We start from the raw sequence: 22,248 nt of genomic DNA, 5'->3' as shown, positions 1-22,248 counted from the left end.
ATGGCAGCAATGTCTTTCGCAGTTTCCTTCAAATACGCGGCAGTGGTTGTTCTAATTGGTTTCTCGTTAGCTGCTCTGAGCGATGGTTGTACTTACAAAGGTGACTGCGAAACGAACCAAGTCTGCTGCGACAGCTAATGTGTTTACGGATCAAGTTGTGTCGGTCAATACTGTTCGTCTGATTCTGATTGCTCTATCGGAGAGAGTTGTTGTTTGCTGTCATGTGTCTCCGGTTCAAGTTGTGTCGGTCAATACTGTTCGTCTGATTCTGACTGTTCTAGCGGAGAGAGTTGTTGTGGGCAGTCATGTGTCTCCAGTTCAAGTTGTGTCGGTCAATACTGTTCGTTTGATTCCGATTGCGGAAGTTGGGGAACCTGTTGTCACGGGACTTGCCAGAACGTATATGACAGTTGTGTTGATATTGCCGCAGTCGTAATTGCAAGCTCAGTAATTGGTTCCCTTGCTTTCATCTGCATGATGTCCATGTGTATTTTCTACGCCCGGCGTCGGGGGAGAACAATTCAGGGCAGAGTTATATTAGGACAGAGTGTAACAGCAACAACTGCCACCACCACAAGATATGCAACCCAGGTGAACCCACCTTACCAGGGACAGGCTCCATCATCCTATAGCTACCAACAAGGGCATCCATATTACCCCTTACCACAGTCAGAACAGCATCAGACAGCCAATCTTCCACCATATAACTCTGGAACAATGGCAGGGTGCGAACAACCTCCCCCTTACCCCACAGAACCACAGAGAGTATCAGGGGGAGTATATGCTCCTAAAACCTCTTATGGCACCATACCATTAGCAGCTGCTGTCTAGGAGAACCTCAGGCCAAGATCGTGATCAGTTGAGCAGATAGCTAAATTTTACAATACCTCGCAACTAATTGGTATCTTTTATATAATGTGGTCAAATATCTTGAATTGTTCTCACATTTTGATTGGTTTACTTATGATCTATATGAGGACAGACATACAGATGATGTCATTTAACCATTTTTTATTTCTTTTTTATATAAAGCAAGTAAATAAACCAATTGTTCCTGTACATCTGTTCAGTAATAGATCACAGAATACATCAAATGTGGCAAGAACATCAGTGACACACTCACCTGACAACTTGTGTACCACTTTTTTGTTCTTACCACATTTTCATGCCATCAGTGATCAATTACTGAACAGTCATTGCATGACAGCAATTGGAATGCATTTATTTAATTGAACCACAATAGTATCTTAGTGATTTATTACAACTGTACTGATTGACATGCTTGCCATGCATCTTGATCAAGTACATAGTTAATAGAGGGGAATGGTTAAGAAACTCGACAAAGTTCTTTGTTGTATGTTTTTGTTCTCTTGTTTGGCCTTCACTGACCATGCACAAAACACAACAGTTGTATACTACTGACCACAGAACTAACCAATAGAAACATTTTGGTTATGTAACTCATGCAGTGTATGAATGCAAAACAAAAGATTGTGCACGGTCGTGGACCTTTCAGCATAAATCTTGGCATCTTTGTTTGTTCCTTTGATGTTTGCCTGGCTTCATAACCATTCCCCTCTATTAGCTATGTCAAGTTGTTGTGCAAGTGGGAATTTTGAGAGACTCAAGAGCTCAACAAAAACATAATAGGTGTTTGAGACCAAGCTGAGAGCAACTTTTATCAGGTTCTTGAGTGCACTTTGAAGTTCCTCAAAGCCTGGCTTCCAAACTTTGGAGTGCAGCATAAATACCCACACTTAGGGCAGGTTGTTCCAAAGGCAGTAACTCTGTCCACTCGTTAAATCACAATCCAGCAGATGCTGTGGTTTGTTTTAATGCTAAATACACTGGATAGCAAATTATCCCATGGATAGTGTTATCCAGCCCTCGAACAACTGCGCTCTGGCAATTGATATTATCATTTCATTGAATGACAATTAACAGTGACGGATCCAGACTTAAAGCTAAGGGGAGTGGGGGGGGGGGGGGGCTGTTTTACTTGCCCTGCCGGCTTTTCTTCAGTCATTTCTTCTTTTTTTTCACCCAAAATAAGGGGGGGGACCAGGCCCCTTGGGCCCCTCCCCTAGATCCGCCATTGATTAAGTTCCTTATATTAAAAATGAGGGAAAAGATGCCGTAAACTTGCTGTAAACAAAGATAAGTGAATTTTATTCAAAATGTGAACGTTGTCAACAGTTTTTCTCGCTTTTTGATTGGCCACTTAAAAAAGTCCATAAAATCTCATTGGTTAAAAAGTTGACAGTTTGACAGTTGAAAGTTGAACTTGAGAGCTTGCATAAATTAAGATTTTATCTGTCTGTACTCTTATTGATGATAAAAATGAGCCAGTCAGCACACAAGAAATTAGACAGTTACTGTAAAAATATGTATGGAAACTCTACTCTTGTATCGAGTTAATTTGTGAGTTTCTCAAACAATGCTTAATCATATTCAAAACCTGTTTTTGTTACATGTAGTTTCTTTTTGTTTCTGCTTGTTTGGCAAGTTTGCAAAAGTTTTTGAAGGAAAGTCTGACGTGTACAAATAGCTCATTTGCACAGTGCAGCATGTGTACTTTCAGAGTCCGAGTCGGTGTTTTCAATTGTCAATTGAATTTACTAAACGTGTCTCGTTTTCTGAGAAAGGAGACGTGGTTCTCGCTCACTGAAATGAGTCTCAGTTTTAACAAGAGTCTTGATCGTAGTGGTATCCCATTGAGTCTTGTTTCTGAATCGAGTGGTTTCCCAGAAACCTTGAGAAATCCTGAACCACTTGGTTCCGCCGAACTTGCAAGCATTATTGTTAGTTCAATAATTGGCTCATTATTTTTTATCTGCCTGATCGCCACGTGTACTTGCCGTAGGGTAATTATTGGTGGAGATGAGCAAACTCACTGGAGAATGACTTCAAGTCAGGAACTGCCCCAGCCACTGTCACGACCACAAGGCACGTAGCACAGACCAACCCATCCCAGAGAGTAACGGCAACCATTTATACCAGATATGTAGTACAACGCTCCTACCAACAAGCCTACCCATACCCCCCCCCCCCCGCCTCAGCAGACGACCAATTGTCCACCAAAGATTGATAATACATTGGCAGCAAGTGGACAACCTCCCCCTTACACCGCAACACCACAAGGAAGATCAGGGGGAGTATATGCTCCTCAACCCTCATATGGTGCTGTACAGTCAGCCCAAGTTGTCTAGTGACAATCATAAAAATGCTTGTTTTAGAGTCTTTAGTCTCGCAAATCAGCTTAAGTGAACACAGGTGTGGGAATAGGAATCGGGAATCGGATTTGGTTTGACCCTGGGTTAATTTGACCCTCATGCTGGGTGAGGTTGCGCAAAATATAGTGATTTGTCAGTGGGGACAAATCTGCAAGACACTCACAAATCACAATATTTTGCAATATTTTATTTTTGTTATTGATTGTTATTAATACGACACAATAGCATTTAACAAATAGATTCCATATTGCTGCGCGTCTGTTCACTAACTGATCACAGATGATGTTAAAATGTGGTAAGAACAAAAAAGTGGCACACAGGCTATTACAGCAACTTGGAATCTACTTGTTTTATATAATAAAGAAACAAAAAAATGTTAATGACTTCAATAATCTATATCCGTCCTCCAATAGATCCTAAGTAAGAAGCAATCCTAATGCACGCATAATTCAACACATTAAGTAATACACTTAACATATACGTCTGAAATGTAGCTTCACAGAAATTATGTTACAATAGTTTTCATTCCCAACAGGATCTGCACATTTGACAATAAACTGTTGTTTGGTAAATCCATTATTTTAATCACTAAGGTTGTTCTCATGATATCATAATCAGACACTAATAATATTATACAAACAATAATTATCTTCACTTGGGAAATTATAAAAATACATAGTTGCTTTCAAAAGCATTCTTTTTGTATTAAAGTAAAAATATGGCTTATATAAATATCATTTTAGTTTACCAATTAGAAATGAAATTCCAGAACTACTGTACAATAATTATTTTGGTATGAGTGACTACTTTATTAAAACTAAGCATCACTGTGTTGGCAGATCAATTATTAAAACACTATTTAACCAGTCTTGTTCGCCCATGAAATAATGTTATTGTACCATTTAAAATAGCTCATGAATACCAGAAAAATGAATTTAAGATTGGTAGTTCTGCAACTTCAATCTTAGAAGATTTTTCCCCTCTTTTTCATAACTACCAGGCCAGTTGCTATCCAAAATGCTGTACTATGAGTTAGCATAATAAATTGTTCAAAGTGTCCTAAAAATAAAGTCTTAAGCCCATGCCTCCTTTACACTTGCTTTTCCTCTCCTCTATCCCAGTTATTTCTCTGTTGATTTAAAAATTGCAGCCATTTCTAGATGACCCCAGGTCCTGTCAGTCCCATTGTGAACAAAGTACTCACACTGTAATACTTAGCTCTTATTAACCCAGCAGGAGGTCTGTACGGGAGAATCTTGACCGAGGTCATGAGTACAGACCGAATGCAGTGAGGTCTGTACACACGACCGAGGTCAAGATTCTCCCATACAGACCGACTTAGCTCGGTTAATAAGATGTTTATTATATGGCAAAGAAGAAAACTTTAATTCTTTTAGTGCAACTGGTTTGCTGACATTTTGCTTGTGAACGGTGATGAGCTTAACTTAAACCTGCCAAAATTTGCTCGTCCTCTTTACTTTTTTTTTTGTCATCAGGCTTTTTGGCACTTCCATAAATGATTGAGAAGAAAATAAAAGAAAATGGTGAATATTTTTGTATTTTAGTTTGCTACTTTGTCAATGCAAAATGAAACCAGTCTACATGCCGGTCTAGATGGGAAAATCTAGACCGCGGTCAATATCGATTTCAGCCAATCAAATTCGTGAATTTGGTAGTTCCCAGTCCTTGTGAGACACAGCCATATAATAATACTAACTAATACTAATAACCAATACTAATACTAATAACCAGTAGAGCTTTTGAATTATTGTGCTATATTGCAATTCCATCACAAATACAAAGCTGGACATTGTCTTATACACAGGTGTTCATATTTAGATGCAGAACATTTATTCTGTATCTCGTCTCAAGTATTCTTTATGTGGGTTCTAGTCCTCCATCTAAAGAAAACAAAAACAAATGAATTAAAAGCAAGCAGTAAACAGATTACAGTATGTTGGTCTCTCATAGTATCTTTATTTTAACCAGTAATAACAAAGAGTGTAACTTCAGATGAAGCTCAATGAAAACATAATGATGGCAAAATCCAGTGAGATCAACAAGACACTTGATCACTTGCAATATCACAAGTTATAAAGGAGATTGGACAACTTGATAACTAATATGATCGGTAACAATCTTTCCCATCTATAATGTGGTTACATGATGTACTGTTACTAGTTAACATGAGCTTTGTTCCATGGTAATTAGAACCAGTTTTACAAACCTGTGCGTTAGAGGTTCCAGCCTCTAATGTCATGTTAGCTGCTGATTCAGTATCACTCATCATAGGAGAAGAATGAGATGCATTCTAGGAAAAGACATGCAAAAAGAATAAACTGTCATCATTGATGTATAACATGACAAAATAATTATGGAAGCACCTGGCAGTCTTTTTCCTTTCTAGCAAAATAAAATTCAGTATTATACCTGCTGCCAAACATTTTTTTTTACATGATTGCAAGCATCAAGTGAAAAGCTCAAGTAAATTCTGAAGGGACCATGTCAGGTGGAACATGTTCCATACATAATTAAATCAAAAGTAGGGCTCAAGAAGTTTCAGAAAAGCAAACCTTTGAAACTAGTGCATGATATCCCTAATTAGCACAGATCCCTGCTGCCACCACTCCCCCCACCCCTCAAAAACTAAGGTTTTTGTACAATCAAAATAGACTTGAATGGAAATGGCAACGATCATCAACTTTTGAAAATGTATAAGAGTGTTTTCACATTATGTCATGGCAGCCATATTGGTGTTCCAAAACATTGAAACAGCAGCCATGTTGGTGTCCCAAACTAATCCTGTGGGAGTTAGTTTTTCCTATGTAAACACTTTCTTTTGTTCCAATAAATTTGCATGGCTGCTGGCCATGCTGGTAGACATTAATAAACTTACATCAGAGTGAATTCCAACAGCATGTGTCACTGCATCATGTACAGACACAAATAGATGCTCAGTTCCTATTCTTGCTGTAAAGCCGGCTTTCTCCAGCATTTCTCGTATGTAGTCTATGCAGGAGTTAAACAGGAGTTAGGATCATTAGACTGAATTTAAATAAATAAACAAATATATATCTTAATTGGCCACTCTCCCAATAAGGCTTTTCAGGGCCTTATGGAATCAAACTATGAAACAAACAATGTAAATGAACATAACACAGTTAAAAGTCCTACCTAGCATGAGGCAGACCAGGCCCGGGTTGCTTGAGAGGTGGATAATGCTATCCACTGGATAAATCACAAACCAGTGGATAGTGTAGTTTGTTTTGTTAACACATCTACTGTATAGTGATTTATCTGGTGGATAGCAGCCTTCAAACAACTGGGGCCTGTTGGCTATACTAAAAGCATGGCCAAGTAGCTGAACTCGGGACTACCAAGAAAAACACCAGCTAGTGGTCAAAACAGGACTTGAATCTACCATGATGGCAAAATAAAAGAAACAACACACAACACAAATGCCACCCACATTACTAATTTTTTAGTGCACATATTCAAGAGGAAAATATTTTCACTTACATCGGCAGTGTGCCAAATAGAATTTTACTCCAATTTTTTCATATTCTAAACCAAGCTACAGAAAAAAAAAAAAAACAGATCAATATTATATAAATGCCAGAATTCAAAATAGTAGGATTAAGAATTATTTGCATACATATAGAACGAGCAAACAATGAGACCAAAGTACTATTATACAAGAAATCAAAATACTGTTAATTGATTACTTTAAAAATCTTTTAAAAGTTGAATAACAATTCCTGAGACTTGGCTTTCTGTTGGTGTCATGCCCAGTGACAGGAAAATGAATTCCAAATAATGCAACAAAAGATTTGAACAAAATATTTTTAAAAGCCTGTTGAATATCTAGTACTCAGAGAAAACAAAATTTTTTGCTAGTTTTCATGGCTCACCTGCAATAAGGTGTTCACACCTTGAGTATCAATAAAGTTAAATGTACTGGCATCAACAATGATGGCATGAACAGGCACAGAATCCTGCTCCCCAGATGCACCATCAGAGTTTCCAAGATCACTTAAGGAAACCTCTACATCCTGAAGGACATGTTCATGGAGAAAAAAAATACACTTTCAATTAATGTAACTATACATGTGTACCTCTTATCCTGAATGACTTGAAAAACAAAAATTGTCCAATTACAATTTATTATTCTAAGTTGTCTACTGTACATGCAAATTCTTCTAACAAAGTGCCCCTCGATAGTTACCCCATTCTCCATAGATCTGTTGACCTGGACATAGGCACTTCTTGGAAATTTTATTGTAGTGCTCCCAGTATCCTCCATGTTACCACTGCTGTGGTAATAAACTGAATCACCAATACTACTGCTGTGCTTGGTTGGATTTTGTGGATCAACCCCGGTCATTTCTATCAAAGTGCGGCGGAAGTATTCTGCGTTGGCATAAAACATGGCAGACTGAAATCGAAAAATCTTCACTCCAGGAATTGGTTTTGCCTGAAAGAAACGTGTACATGCATGTAAATATTTAGCATGTAAATTAATATATGGCTAGAGATGGCTACATGCCAAGAGATTGCTACTAAGGTCATTGAACCATGTTTTAACAAATTCACATAAACATACATGTACTATATTTTTGCAAATTACTTATCGCCCCCTGAAGAAAAGGACCACATTTAACATCAAAAAATATGTCAATGTAGAATTTGACTCATCATACCCTAATATATAGATTTAGCCCAGCCTAGAAGTAGAGCTCCTGTTCACAATAAATTGGTCAGCGGTGATTTTTAAAAAATCCATGTAACCTTGATAAGCTCTTAACCTGGGCCCATAATATGGTCAACGGATACATTATTTTGACAGGTGTCAATTGACCATAACATGGACATCCAATATCAAAGATGTACACTGCAAACTAATGCTGCATGACTTGGTAACAGCAGGAGTATGGCTGCCATGTTGCGCGACGTCGCCATCGTAGAGCGCATGCACTCACGATACGAGCTGCTGGCCATGTTGACCATGAAAAAAGAGCTGCATGCATGGTTTCTATTTCTATGCATGCATGTGGTTCTGTTCTTATGTAGAAACTGTTATGGTACCCTGCTTAGTGGCCCTTCGGGCTGCCAGAACTCCACCAGAGACAAAAATTATCCTTATCACACCTCTCCATCTTACCCAAAAACAAAAACTAAACTGAAAATTCAACACTATTCCAACGGAAAATCGTCCACACTCTGCCCCCATAATATTATGAGTTCTAGTACTGTATATTTGAGTGCCTGCCTTGAACTAAAACAAGAGCATCTTGAGTCACAGTCACTTACTGAGGGTATCCTTTGAAGGTCTCTATAAATCCCTGTATTGGGAATTTGACCAAGAAGTTCTGCTGGTGGTCTGAAATGTTTAAAATTTTAATTTTTCGATATAAACATGAAATGAAAATTATTAATTAAAACACTTTCCAACATGATTGAACTCAGAGCTTACTTGGATCAATGTTGAGTCACAGACTCACCTGTTATCTAAATCTGAGTAAAGAAATTTATCCCTGTCCAAAATAACCATTCAATCTTTCATTTTTCAAGCACCCACCCCACACACACACACACAAAGGTCTTTCAAATGGGTAAGGTCCAATGACAGACCCAATGGAGCTTTACTACTGATTAAGGACAATTTTATTCTGACCTTGATGACTTCCAAATCACAACCACGAGGGCCATCACCACACCAACTCCCAGACCGATGTCAATACCAAGCAATACCACTCCCAACCAAGTCGCAAACCAAACAACCTTCAAAAGATAATTATAGTAAATTTAATTTGTATCAATATTGACAGCACCATTAGCTTGGCATGAAACAATGTAGTCTAACGCACGACTTTAATAATGTTGTGGGCTACACCCTGTAGGCACCAGGTAAACTGACCGACTGTGAGGACGATTTTCCCTGCCTGGTTTTACCATCTAGGGAACAATTTTACATGCAAAGAAATTCAGTTCAAAGACTTGCCTAACTGTGAAAACCAGCTGACTTCCTGCTGAAAAAGTTAATGAAACCCCATATAGTGTAGATATATCATCAAACTGGTGATGTGATCAGTGACTAGTAAGCTTGAATTTTCCATATTTCAACAGCAAAGGCAAGAAATTGTTACTACAATAGCAGCAGAAAATTTTGCTCTCAAATCATTGAATGTTTGCTGACCAGTTATCACAAGTAATGCCAAAATACAACATTTTAATGTAACTTGTGGCGCCTAACATCTAGATGCAAACAACTGTGTAAAAAGCTATAATGAAAACTGAGTTAAGCTAAGTAGGGAACTTCACTCACAGCATCAGGTTTACAAATCCTCCAGAGTTGTACCAGTCTGCTAAACTGAAGGAACAAACCTTTAAGGGCAACTACAACCACAGCAGCTAGTATTGCCTGACAAAAGTAGCAAAACAAACTTACAATACTTGTCTGTATTATAGCTAGTAAGAATAGTCACACATTGAAATCAAGCAAGCATCTGTTAGAGAGAGGTGGTGGATGGTAAAGGTGAGACTTTGCAAGAAGACAAGACTAGCAGTTTTCTTTGGGAGCCAGAGACATTTTGACTTTTTAAATTGCAAGACCAGGAATTCAAAGTGTTTTAAATGCATGTGCAAGATGTTTAGACTCTAAGGCATTCAGACGTTGTTAATAAAAACAAACAAACTAGTAGGACTTTGAGCCTTTCTCTTGCAAAGAATCAACATTCTAAGACAGCTTCCCAAAAAAATTGAGGCCATGAGATACACATAACTGATTAAACAAAAAAAGAGACTACAGAAGTCATGAAATGCAACATAGATTTTGCAAGACCCACGGTTTTTGAACGACCATTTTGCTTGCCGAGCTCAACCTCTCTCTACCTTAAGAGCACACCATGAGAGTACACTAACCTTGGGCAGATGGAAGAAAAGTGGAGCAATAAACAACAGCACCAGGATAATAATTAAAACAACAGGTATGCTACAGAGCTGCCAATCAAGAGAATATAGAAAAAATGCATTATGAAAATGTTAAGTATGATAACAAACATTTATCCTAGTAAAGAAACACAAGTTTAAAAATAAATTCCCCTCATCAAGCTCAAAATACTGTTATTCTCCTTCAGAACTTTTGAGAACTTAGGTTTATGAGTTACCAAGACTGTAGTTTAATGTTTCAACCATTTTCACTGAGTCACCTTCACAGTAAGGCTCTTTCATGCAGTTCAAGTCTCTGCAACCAACAGTTATTAGTTTGGCTACATTGGTTCCCTTCCACATGGTCATGCAAGATATGGGGAGTTGGTTCCCAATATGTGGAACCTCAAATTTAGGCAACAAGAGAGTTGGGCAGCAAATAACTTTAAAACCTGTTAGCATTATTCTGAAGATCTATATTTGTATAAGTGGTGAACATGAAATTTTGTAAAAGTATGGCTGTGTTTTTTTTTAAAGCTTCTGCTCCATAGTGTTGTACATTTAAAAATAAAGCACACCCATAATTAGTCAGACCATCATGCGCTTCATATTATTATACTCTGTACCATAGTTTTAGACAGACTGAGTGTAACCATATCAGTTTGAGAATCTGACCTCTGTGCAAAGACATGTCGATGATTCTTTCTTCTTATTCTCATCACCTGTTTACTTAGCATTACTTATACTCTGTAAGAAAAAATTGGATGTTGGCCACTAACTGCTTAGGAGCTTAAAAATGTGGAGCTGCTTACCTGTGTTCTTGCAATACTTTCCTGAATTACAGATCTAGAGAGTGAGCCACTCACAGGAAAACAAGAAAAGAATGACCCAAAGATGTTTGCTGATCCACAGGCAATAAGCTCCTAGGGACATTAAATAATAATAATAATAATAATAATAATAATAATAATAATAATAATAATAATAATAATAATAATTTTTTTAAAATTTTTTTTCTTTTTAATAATGAGTGTGTATTGTGACAAAAACTAGAGCTAAGCTTTACAAAATGCTATAATATTTACATAATTTGATGTCTGTTAAACCTGTAAAACATGTTTCCGTATCTAATCATGATATCATGGTTACTACAACTAATACTAATACTACTATCATCATCATAACATTAATTAACATATTCCATACAAATTGGTATATACAAGGTAAAAGTAAGTAAAAGAAATAAACTATTAAAACCTATTTCATCAGTGTTTACATAATGGCTCCCTCCTGGGTTTCAATGTCAATATCGGTATATTACAAGGTAAAAGTAAATAAAAGAAATAAACTATTAAAACCTATTTCAACAGTGTTTACATAATGGCTCCCTCCTGGGTTTCAATGTCAATATCAATGTTCTTAAAGTCACAAAAGGCTTTCCTTCTAGCTCTTGAACCTCTTAGGCAGATTAGTGCGGATCTTAGTAAAGCGAAGGATGTCCTTGCTCTTATCCAGGAGATTGTTTTAATAATAATAATAATAATAATAATAATAATAATAATAATAATAATAATAATAATAAAAAAGAGTAGGGGACCTGATGGCGGAAATTTTGGGGTGGAAATGCAGAAAAATGCATCAACTGTGTGGAAAACACACTCAGGATTATGCGGAAATTTCAACAGTTAACAAAATTCCTTACTAATAGAGCATTTGTAATGAACCAAACAACAGTGAAATGAAAAGCACTTCAAAGTCTTACCCACAGTTTTTAAACTTTAATAGAATAAACTTATTACACATCATGTCTGCCAACTCTGACATATCCATGATCTGTTTCTAGTGTTTGTTGGCAGGTACAGTATTTCTTCATTTAACGCAGGTTTTCTGTAGAATTTTACGTGAAGCATTTGATGATGTGTTCTTGGAACATCTGTAACTTAGTAACCAGGCATTACATTGGACAACGAAAAACTAGTTTCCAGGCTCTTCGCCTAAAGTAGATTGGATCGCCTGGAGGTTAAAACTTTGTCACGAATGAAATGGCATGTTTTTGTTGCTGTTTAAGGAGAAAAACTACTTCAAAATAAGTAATCTTTTCAGAATTTTTACTTGTGGGGATGGTAAGCAGCTGCTTCATCGCTAACATGAAACCCTTTTTCTGTTCTATACGGAAAAGCTCTGATTATGTGGAGGATGCGGATGTTAGCAAATTATGCGGATCTACTCCACCGCATCCTGTCAGATGCCCTAAAATTTAGCAAGTCATACACATACATATACTGATGAAACTTTCTCTATTCACACCTGATTTGAATCAATGACATAATTGTTCCTTGTTGCAAATGTTTTGGCCAAAGAGACATTAGTTGCAAATATGACAACAGCAATCACCAGTGCATCTGGAACCATGCTTCCCATCAGCAAAAAAGATGGAGCAGATGGTACTCGCAACCTACATTGGAAAAAGTGACAAAAAAAATAATGTATCTAGTTTAATTCAACAGTCAAAACTCAGCAACTGAAAGTTGCTCAAACTTGTTTTTGAGACAATACCGGGAAAGCTAAAATAATGCACTGTGATATAAAAATGTGTTCCTTCATACCTGAAATTCACTGGTTATAATCTTTATCATTGTTTATTAGGTTTCTAGAAGATATTAAAACTTCTTTATGGTAACAGCATGCTGTAATTTATGCTTAGGCCTCAACTGCACTAGGTGGACAAAATTTGCTCAGCTCTACCAAAACAAAAAACCATGACAAATCTCTTCTCCACCTTGTAAAGGTGTCAGCATTTAACAATTTAAAAATTTAAATTACTTCCTAACAACAAAATGTTAAATGTTAAAAAAATGTTTACTGTTGAACGTTTACAGTGGTTGATGCACTTAGCTACAACTAGCTAGTTTTCAGACATGCTACTTAAACTGAAAGAACAAAACATTTCAAATAAACATAATAGGTTTAAAAATCCCAACTGGTGGGAGGCAGACCAGTTGGCTATTTACAAGCATGGCAAATGGCAATCACATAAGAACATGACCACCTTCTGTGTGTATAAAAGCAACTTATTGCCATTTTCCTTAAAATTGATCTGTAACATAATTATCTGTCAGTTTTGCCATTTGTTGAAAATAAGTCCTGATCTGATGGTACTTATGAAGTTCAGAAAGGCTTCAGTTGATAAAATTTGCTAGGACTTAAAAATCACAGCCCACACTTGTAAAATGGAGCTGATGTAAAATATTTTTGCAAAATAAATAAGAATTCACTAAGTGTAGACGAACCCAACTAAGTCTTTATTCTTACCCTTTAGGAATGTCACCTAGAACTGCCACTTGGAATTTTTCATTTAAACCAACAAAATATGACACCACTGTTCCTAGAACAACCTGAAATTAACACACAAACATTTTGCCAGAATTAACATTACATACTATAAATGGTCTTGATAGCACAAGGGTTGTAATTATTTTTAAAACCAGAAAGAAAATAACAACTTTCATGAATTAAAAGATCTTCACTTACAACTATTAACTCTGCGGGTAAAGGAAATTTCATTCTGTGCTTCAGCTTCTCACTAACAAATTTGAGTGCAATCAGAAGAAGGATACAGACAGCTCCAGTGATGATTGCTCCAGGGACAGATACAGTTATATTCTTGAAAATATATAAGTAAGTCTGCAAAAAGAGAAACATTTTAAAAGACATCACATTTACAAAAAAATACAAAATGAACATTTCTAAGTGTTCAAAGATTATTCTTCCAAAAAACATCATGTGATTCACAGTAATATTGCTACCAATTTATTACCAGTAGTCAGAACTGTACTGCAAATTAAACAAAGATTGAATCCATGAAGAAAGTCAATGACAAACCTTGACTACAGCAAAAGCTCCTGCATATCGCGGAACATTCAAACCAAGGATGTGTTTGACTTGGCTGGTGAAGACTAAAATTGCAGCACCAGTTGTAAAACCGCTGATGATTGGATCTGATAAGTACACAGCCACAAAACCAAGCTTCAGAAGGCCCATCAGAAACTGCAGGAAAACAATTTGTAATAATGATGAATCCTTCACAAGCAAAACAGTGTACAATCAAAACAATGTACAATTAATTATTATATTGTGAGAAACTACATGAAAATGTTGATAATACAGTTTCAAATTAAATGGGTAAACCAGGGTTAATAAAAATTCATTACAATTATGATAATTCTAATTAATTGCTCTCTTTGCCCTGTTAGTAAGAGTGGTTTTCATTTGAGTGCCGAACATTAATTGGTTTTGCATCACTATGCCACATGATTGGCTCAAAAAATTTGCACCACTTTCTCATCCAATCAGAAGTAAAACAAAAACAAATGAGTCCCTCATGCACATTTTCCCATGCTTTGGGTCAGCCACAAGCAGTTACATACATGTACTTCAAGTTTTGATTGGTTCACTGTATTGTAATTGTGTCATTTTTGATTGGCTAAAGTGATAATTTTGGTTTTGGTTTTATAACAACACTCAATTGAAAACTGCTCTATATTGATTAAAGTTGAAAATAGTTGAGACAAGGAAAATACATCTGTGGCTCATGGTCATCGCAGATATGGAGAGGTCTTCCTTCTTTTCTTTAGTAAGTAAATGAATAATTGTATGTCCAATTACATGCAGGGTGATACCATACTCGTGGACAAGCTGGAGCTGGTATAAAATAATTACATGTACATTTCTAATTTGATAATTATTACATTTCTATAGCACATAAATAAAAGCTGACAGCCCTGCTTAATATCTTAAAACAGAGCACAAGGCTGTTATCTATGGAAAGAGATTGTGCACATATAAGTGACCCAACCTGAAAAAGACCAACAAGCATTGAAAGTGCCACAGCCACTTCTAATTTCTTTTCATCCCACAACTCCTGCTTGCTTGGAAAACTGCCATTTGACTCCTGTTTATATATTGACATCCGCAGGGCCTCACCCGCTGAACTTCCAGGAGGTTGATCAGTGGGACTCAGTGCAGAAGAAGTTGGGGAGATAGATGTTTCTACAACATGGCCAACCATAAGGCAAACTACTGCAAAGGTTCCTATGAAAAGAGTTTTCTGTTAGAACTAGCTAATGAATAAAACTATAAATAAAAGATCATTTTCAAAACACATTTCAGACAACCTTGCATGACCAATTTCCAAGCAAATCCATCAACTTCACATACATCAACTTTTTAATTAATTAATAATAATTAATTAATAAATAGATAAATTATTATGAGAAAATATGTTCATCTAATAAGATAATATAGTCCTAAAAACAATAAATAGAAGTGCAGTCTGTTAAATAGTTAATATTAGTAAATTATGAAAATGTTTAAGTATAGATACTAGAAGTACGTACATGTCAAGCCTTAATTAATTATAAGGTCATGCAACATAACAGAAAGTGCTAAATCTGTTAGACTCAATAACATGCATTTGTTATACACTCACATTTCACGAATACCATTGTCTCTAACAATGAGTTCAAGTATAAGGGAAATTTCACGAGCAATTGTATGGAGACCATAAAAGCAAGAGCATGCAGTCTACAAAATCTAGACTGATAAAGATGTTGATAGACTGACAAAACAGCTGGGTTTTATTAAATAGCAGGGCTTAAAAAAAACACTTGAATTCCAGATTGCCTTTGCATGGACACAATGAACAGATTTACAGTAGCTTGTCCTAGGCAGTTGCCTCAGTTTACTCAAGAAGAAAACTGTGTTGCACAAAGTTTGTTAGATAAAGAAACTTAGTAAATATTCATTATTGTGCGAAAAGTATGTACACATCCATATGTTTCGAGGCTGCTGCATCTTCATCAGAGGATAAAAAGTAATGGCATTATTGCGTGAAAAGTACGTACACATCTATACATTTCGAGGCTGCTGCCTCTTCATCAGTTGCTTTTTATCCACTGATGAAGAGGCAGCAACCTCAGAACGTATGGATGTGTATGTACTTTTTGCACAATAATGAATATTTACAAAGTTTCTTTGCCTTAGTTTACTGTTGCCTAAAAAATCATAATTTAGTGGACAGACAACTTGCCTACGCCTTGCACCTTGAGCAAGAGGGCATGAACACTAACTTGCCCGACAAGAATTTATCTTTCTTTGGATATAATTATAATTATGTTGTTAATCCAGGGTTGTCAAAAGTAAGCCAGCTGGCAGAAAAATTCACTATCTACACATGCAGTTTAGGATATTAGCTGGCTACTCCACTGCACTACTCATTTGATTCTTTAGAAAAAGATGGCAAAACGGCCATGTACTCCAGCTACTTCTACCTTTTGCGACAACCCTGCCTATCCAAACAACCAGACCTGTGGGAATTTTTTTTTAGCAATGTTATAGGATAATCTTGTTTAATAATTTACCTAGTGATAAGTGCCTGGATGTTCCCATTGCCATGTAAACAAGGATTGGCACAAAAGCAGTATACAGTCCTGTAACAGCAGGCAATGATGCCAGCATTGCATATGCCAGACCTGTAAAAAGAAAACATCAGCTGGGTTTAATAAAACAATGGTTCATATTAGGTATTTGCTGTACCTAATTTTGGCCAAAACTCTGATGATATCAGATCAATAACTTGACTATCATAGGAAATCAGGGCAGTACAAACCTTCTGATAGGACAATATTAGTATATTAAGTTGGTTGGCACCAAGGCGTCTAGCAGATTGTTGCAAAAAATATCCATACCCCTAGCTTCCACAGAGGAGTTTTTTGGTTTCAACCCTCCCGTACCTCATCACTCTGGAATTTCTAGTTGTTGTTTATAAAATTTTGGCTTTTGAGATCCACCCGTCCCTCTTTAAATTTCTCAAGTAACCCTCCTTGGGGTGGATATAGGAATCTTTTGGAACCACACATTGAACAATCATGGTTGCAGTGCTATTTGGGCTTGTTGTGCCAGGATTTTGCACAACATATCTCAGTGCTCAGATTCTCTCCCTACATCATGGGTACCAACAAACTGTTGGGGTAACCTTTCAAAGTTGGGACACCCTAGGTGACAAGCTGCTGTTACAGGTGTCTGCAACAAACCACTCTGTGTCTATAATTTGCTTCCAAAACAAGTCCATGCTATTCACTTTCTTGCTGCAATCATACTCACAAATTTAAATCAGTTTGAATTTGTGCAACTTGTTGTGGGGAAAAAATTCTGTCTCACAGACAAAATATTTTCACAAAAATTATCCATGTCACACCAAGCTGATGGTCGCGGAAGCTTATCGCCCAGTTGGGACACAGTGACTTGTTACCTGGTGTGTCTTGACCTTAAGAGCTTACCAGTTGTCAGAAGGAACTGTATTGGATTACAACCACTAAATGATAGTTAGGGTTTTCCCAAAATCAGCATGATCAAAAAAGCTGGCTTTTGCTATTTATAATTCAGTTTTTAGCATTGATGAGAGACTGGAAACTGGAGAAATGAGCAAATGGTAAAGAAATTTCCAAAATGCCATTCCAAACTGAAAATGAGGAGAACATCTGGAAAGTGTCCACAATTCCAGCATGGATTTTCTCAAAAATGAGTGAGCTTAAATATAAATTACTGTAGTATTGAGTAAATACCCCCCCCCCCCCCCTCAACCCCCTTTGTTTCTTGTTGGAAATTTTGACAAGAAATCCTAAGAGGTACTTTGTGTACTTTGTGTTTGATAAAACTTTTTTCACCCCTAAGAGGTACCAATTCTAAAACAACACAATCTCTTGTCATAATGTTTTTGGCTCAATACCCTAAAAGCTCCCACTGTGGATCTTTTGGGCCTAAGAGGTACCGCAACCGTTTTTTAACCCCTGAAAAGAGACGGGCACCCCCCCGTCCTTTTTATATGGGAGTCTCCCCTGGGGGTAAAAACGGACAGAACTTTCGTCATCTCATTGCACTGTACATTTTGAGCCATTGTCACCAAAATATTACACAGGCCAGTTAACCCTTTGTTTTTTTGGTTTTTTTATTTATTTATTTATTTATCATTATTTTTTTGCCAGTTAACCCTTAATAAATTTGAGTTAATATTAAAATAATGACTGTCGATCTCTTTCTTACCTTGAGGAATATGCATGATGGCCACTGTTAACCCTCCGGCAACATCGTGTGCCAAGTCACGCCGGACATCGTAAGAAGGTAGCCATTCCATAATGGGGAACCAAGATTGCAATACATCTTTACATGTGCATCTAGTTGGGAAGAAATGCCGCTTGAATGTCTTAGCGAGCGACGAAGGTTCAAACTCAGAACTGGACACGTATTCATCTCGCTTGATAAACGACTCCGTGAACTCTTGCTCGTTGTAGACATGGCGAGACAGGTTTATCCGGTACCGTCTTCTGCGTCGGCGGTTTCTTGCAGCCTGGATTTCTGATAGTTCTAAATCACTCATGGTGATACCTCCTGAAATCCGTCAATGGACTTGATTACTTTCTTTCTTTCTCTATCGAAGCGTTTTATAAGCGAAGCGCGCGAACGGCCGCAAACTTTAAACTATAAACTAAACTTTTGTACCACAATGCTCAACAACAACGACAACAACAATACTTCAGTCCTGACATGATTCCTCCATATCTCTTCTTTGTTTACATTCTTTTCTTCGATTTTGTCTCGTGACTCTCAGCAGTAAATTTTGCGATAACTTGACCGAACATATAAAAACCCATGTTGCTCGAATTGTTGCTCGTTAGTCGACGATTTGCGCGACTGTACCATTAAAAGTAAAACCGCTGATCCATAGAACGATTACCCAAGGCGTGCGCGTGTCTGCGCGTGTAGCGTGTAGCCAAATCACCCTTTCTCCCGAAAAGTTAAAATTCACATGCAAAGTAAGTTCCGAGTTTAAATAGTTTATTTTGACCAGTTACACCATCTTAAAAGGGCACCTGTCCTCAACACAGCATCCCTTAGACCCGGCCCTTAAACATAACATTGTATCTTCATCTTACGCGCGGGACAGGTAGTTTCCCTCGAGTCGCGGGCAATAGCACGTGACCCCTTGAGCGATTTGTCGGTTTTGTCAAACACTCATGAAAACTGAAACTAGAACAGAAAAATGAATCATAAATTTATCTTTATTTTCTAATCCCCGTTGAGATTCTGGGGGAAGGGGAGGGGAGGGGAGTCTCAAGGTAACCCGAACGGGAAGCTTAAATGCCATTTTTTCTTGGTGGGAAATCGCGCATACGTCGGTTTTGGGCAGCCCGCGTTTTTTCTGGGGGGAAATACATGCAGTGGGGTTTAATTTATTCTTTAGCTGATGTAGAACGTGAAAGAGAACGGCAGAGAGCAAGAACTAACATTCAAAGATGTACGCAAGAAGATCACGAAAGGAGGCGAAATAGTATACTGATCAAAGTAGAGCGAGTCAGGGCCAGAGAAAGGAGATGAATTAATATCCTGAACAACATCTTGAAGCAGAGCCGAGCGAGGGCTGAAGAAAGGAGGCGAAATATAAGCGAGGAACGACGCGAAGCGGAACTTGCTAGGAATAGAGAATGGAGGCAAAATATAAGAGAGTAATGATTCGAAGCAGAGCGAGCTAGAAATAGAGAATGGAGACAAAATATATGCGCGGAACGGCGAGAGGTGGAGAGAGCTAGGAATAGAGAATGGTCGCGAAAAGATAGCTCAGTTCAGTCTTCACTTCTTTTGCTGGAAGTTTCTGCCTGGAAGATTCACACTGAACTGAATTGCCAAATTATGGTAAGCAACTCTTTGTTGTGGGAGGCTCATTCTCATTTTCTAATAAAAATTAGTTGCTTCGGCGACTGATAGTGATAGCGTATCTTCAATAAGAGTCAGTAAAGTCATCCTGATTTGAAACCATGCTGTGAGACACTGGCTGTTTTCATACTAGAGGATGCATTATCCGTCCAGAAGGATAATGCGTCCTCGCCGTTTTTATCAGCTAAGGACGCATCATCCGTCTGGACGAACTTGGGCAAACATTTGTAGTGCGTCTAGACGAACTATCTCTCGTAGTGCGTCGTTCAAGACGCATTTCGAAGGACAGTTCGTCTAGACGCATAATACCTCTTGTGCCCGTCTTTATACTAGAGACACATAACCAGACGAACCACAAATGTTTGCCCAAGTTCGTCCAGCCGGATAATGGTTCTTTAGTATAAAAACGGCCATTTTAGAAATTTCATTGTTTTAGTTTCGCTTATCTCTAAACAATAAGCTTAACTTTTGCCGATAACCTCACCTCTAAAACTACTGTGAGACTTTATTTCTAATACTGCCCGCGGAGTTTTCAAATTTTCTATATGTTACGGAGTGACAGCCACTTCGTAGACTACCAAAGTTTCTTCTGTTAAGGTTGGAAACCAAGAAAGGTCAAGAAACCATTTTATGCTTTAAAAGCGAACAAGATTTGCTAAGGGACGGACCAAGTTATTATTATTAAAAAAAAAAAAAAAATTAGTCAAACGCAGAACCAGCATAGTAGAAAGCACTTGCTTTCTTTGCAGTAATTTTTTTTTTTGGGGGGGGGGGATTTGTCTAACCCCGCCACCCCCTCAAAAAATAACTGTCTGTCCCTAAGTTAATATTTGACGTGGTGATTGGGCATATCGCGCTTACGAAGTTTGGAGATTTACTCGTTTGTTTGTTCAATTTATTCGGTTTGGTGAAACGCACAACTACGGTCCACTTCGGTTAAAACTTATTAGTAAAAGACTGGTAAAACTACGGCCGATAAAATTACTACAAAGCCGTCGGCAAAAATAATATTTAAATCACGCTTTAGCATGATAAATATTAAATTTGAACACCGCGAGTCTTTAAAATTTTGGATGTTTTCCGGCATCTAAATGCATTTCTTGGCTCTACCTTGAATGATAATCAATCTTAAACGAATTTTCTTCGTCCTTTGTTAATTGAGACGGGATTAGCCACTTGAAACTCAGATGCAGTGATATGCATATTGTTTTTATATAGATTCCTCCGGGGTTTTTATGTTTGTTTTTGTTGCTGTTCAATTCATTCAGTTTAGATGAATTGCTCTAAAAGTTATTGTGTCGAGTAAATGATAGTATTTTATGGGAGCACCGCCTTTATGCTAGGCTAATCTATGTAATAGTTCTGATTGCTTGAGGGCAAATAACACCTACGTCACTGTGAAGTTCTTCTTCTCTTAAAAATTTTTGTCCGTATAGTAGTTTACATAATTAGCCTGTATTTCAGCCGCCTCCTCGCAAGGCATGGAGCAGCAACTGGGACTGAGACCGATCACGCGTCATCTCGAGCTCGTCCTACGAGAAATGTCGCGGTTCCGAGGACAGGCTTGGTTTGGCCAATGAGGGGGCGGCTGAATCTCGAGGATTAACACCTTCTGATTCCGTGCCTCAAATTAAAACTCGCACACTGTAATGTATGAAATAATGAGACGATTTTATTCACCATGCGCGGATTAGAACAGTTAAGTTTTCAAATTTCTTAACCACCCCAACAATCACTTTACTGCAACCGAACAATTTTGAAAAGATCAACGTTGCCTTACGTTTGCTAGCGCTAGCCTTGCTTCAAATTCCGGGGAAATCCGCTGTTAAGAAATTATACAGAGTTCTGTTTAGTCACTTGGCTAAGAAAAATCAGATCCGCCTCGTTGAACAAGTTCACCAGGCATACGGAGACCAGAATTTTACTTGCTTGTCCCGAATCATGGCAGAATGTTTTTGAATGGCCAGATTTTCACATCGGATCAACACTGACAGGATCTGTGTTTCTAGGAATGGCCAGCATTTTGGGTCAGTGTCAGTGTCTCGTACAGAAATCTTAGCTTCAGCGGCAACAGATGAGCCGTGGCAAATCACCATGATGTATGTTCGTCTGTGTCAGTTTCTTGATGAGACCTTAGCCAGGATTCAGTTCCATGGTATATTACCGATTACAGGCCAAAAGAAAAAACACGATCTGATGGAAAATGAAATGCATGTACAGAGGTAACTAAAAGGATTCTCATTCTATGCAATCATCTAATTCAACTTTATTTACGCTTAGTGCTTTGCGATGGTTCATTTGTATGTTTTAACTCTTCAAG

At 37.6% G+C, this 22,248-nt stretch overlaps 1 protein-coding gene and 1 pseudogene across 1 annotated transcript; one reads left to right on the top strand and one right to left on the bottom strand.

The window, feature by feature from the left end:
• On the top strand, window positions 1–831 carry LOC145496526 (uncharacterized; annotated as a pseudogene).
• A 3,006-nt stretch (window positions 832–3,837) lies between these two features.
• On the bottom strand, window positions 3,838–20,315 carry LOC145496525 (prestin-like). Its single transcript, XM_081476219.1, has 18 exons — window positions 18,261–20,315; window positions 16,580–16,690; window positions 15,016–15,251; window positions 14,043–14,207; window positions 13,692–13,844; window positions 13,473–13,555; window positions 12,468–12,615; window positions 10,973–11,083; window positions 10,155–10,232; window positions 9,559–9,654; window positions 8,908–9,014; window positions 8,544–8,613; window positions 7,459–7,707; window positions 7,145–7,285; window positions 6,753–6,807; window positions 6,130–6,242; window positions 5,461–5,544; window positions 3,838–5,134 (listed from the first exon to the last, which is right to left on the bottom strand). Exons 1-18 carry the CDS (start codon window positions 18,592–18,594, stop codon window positions 5,123–5,125), a joined length of 2,346 nt encoding a protein of 781 aa, XP_081332345.1. The 5' UTR covers window positions 18,595–20,315; the 3' UTR covers window positions 3,838–5,122.
• Window positions 20,316–22,248: the final 1,933 nt, after the last annotated feature.

The sequence above is a fragment of the Orbicella franksi genome, chromosome 9 (assembly GCF_964199315.1).
Source record: "Orbicella franksi chromosome 9, jaOrbFran1.1, whole genome shotgun sequence".
Lineage (NCBI taxonomy): Eukaryota > Metazoa > Cnidaria > Anthozoa > Scleractinia > Merulinidae > Orbicella > Orbicella franksi.
The sequence above is the reverse complement of the archived record's forward strand: the minus strand, read 5'-3'. Positions and strand labels throughout refer to the sequence as shown.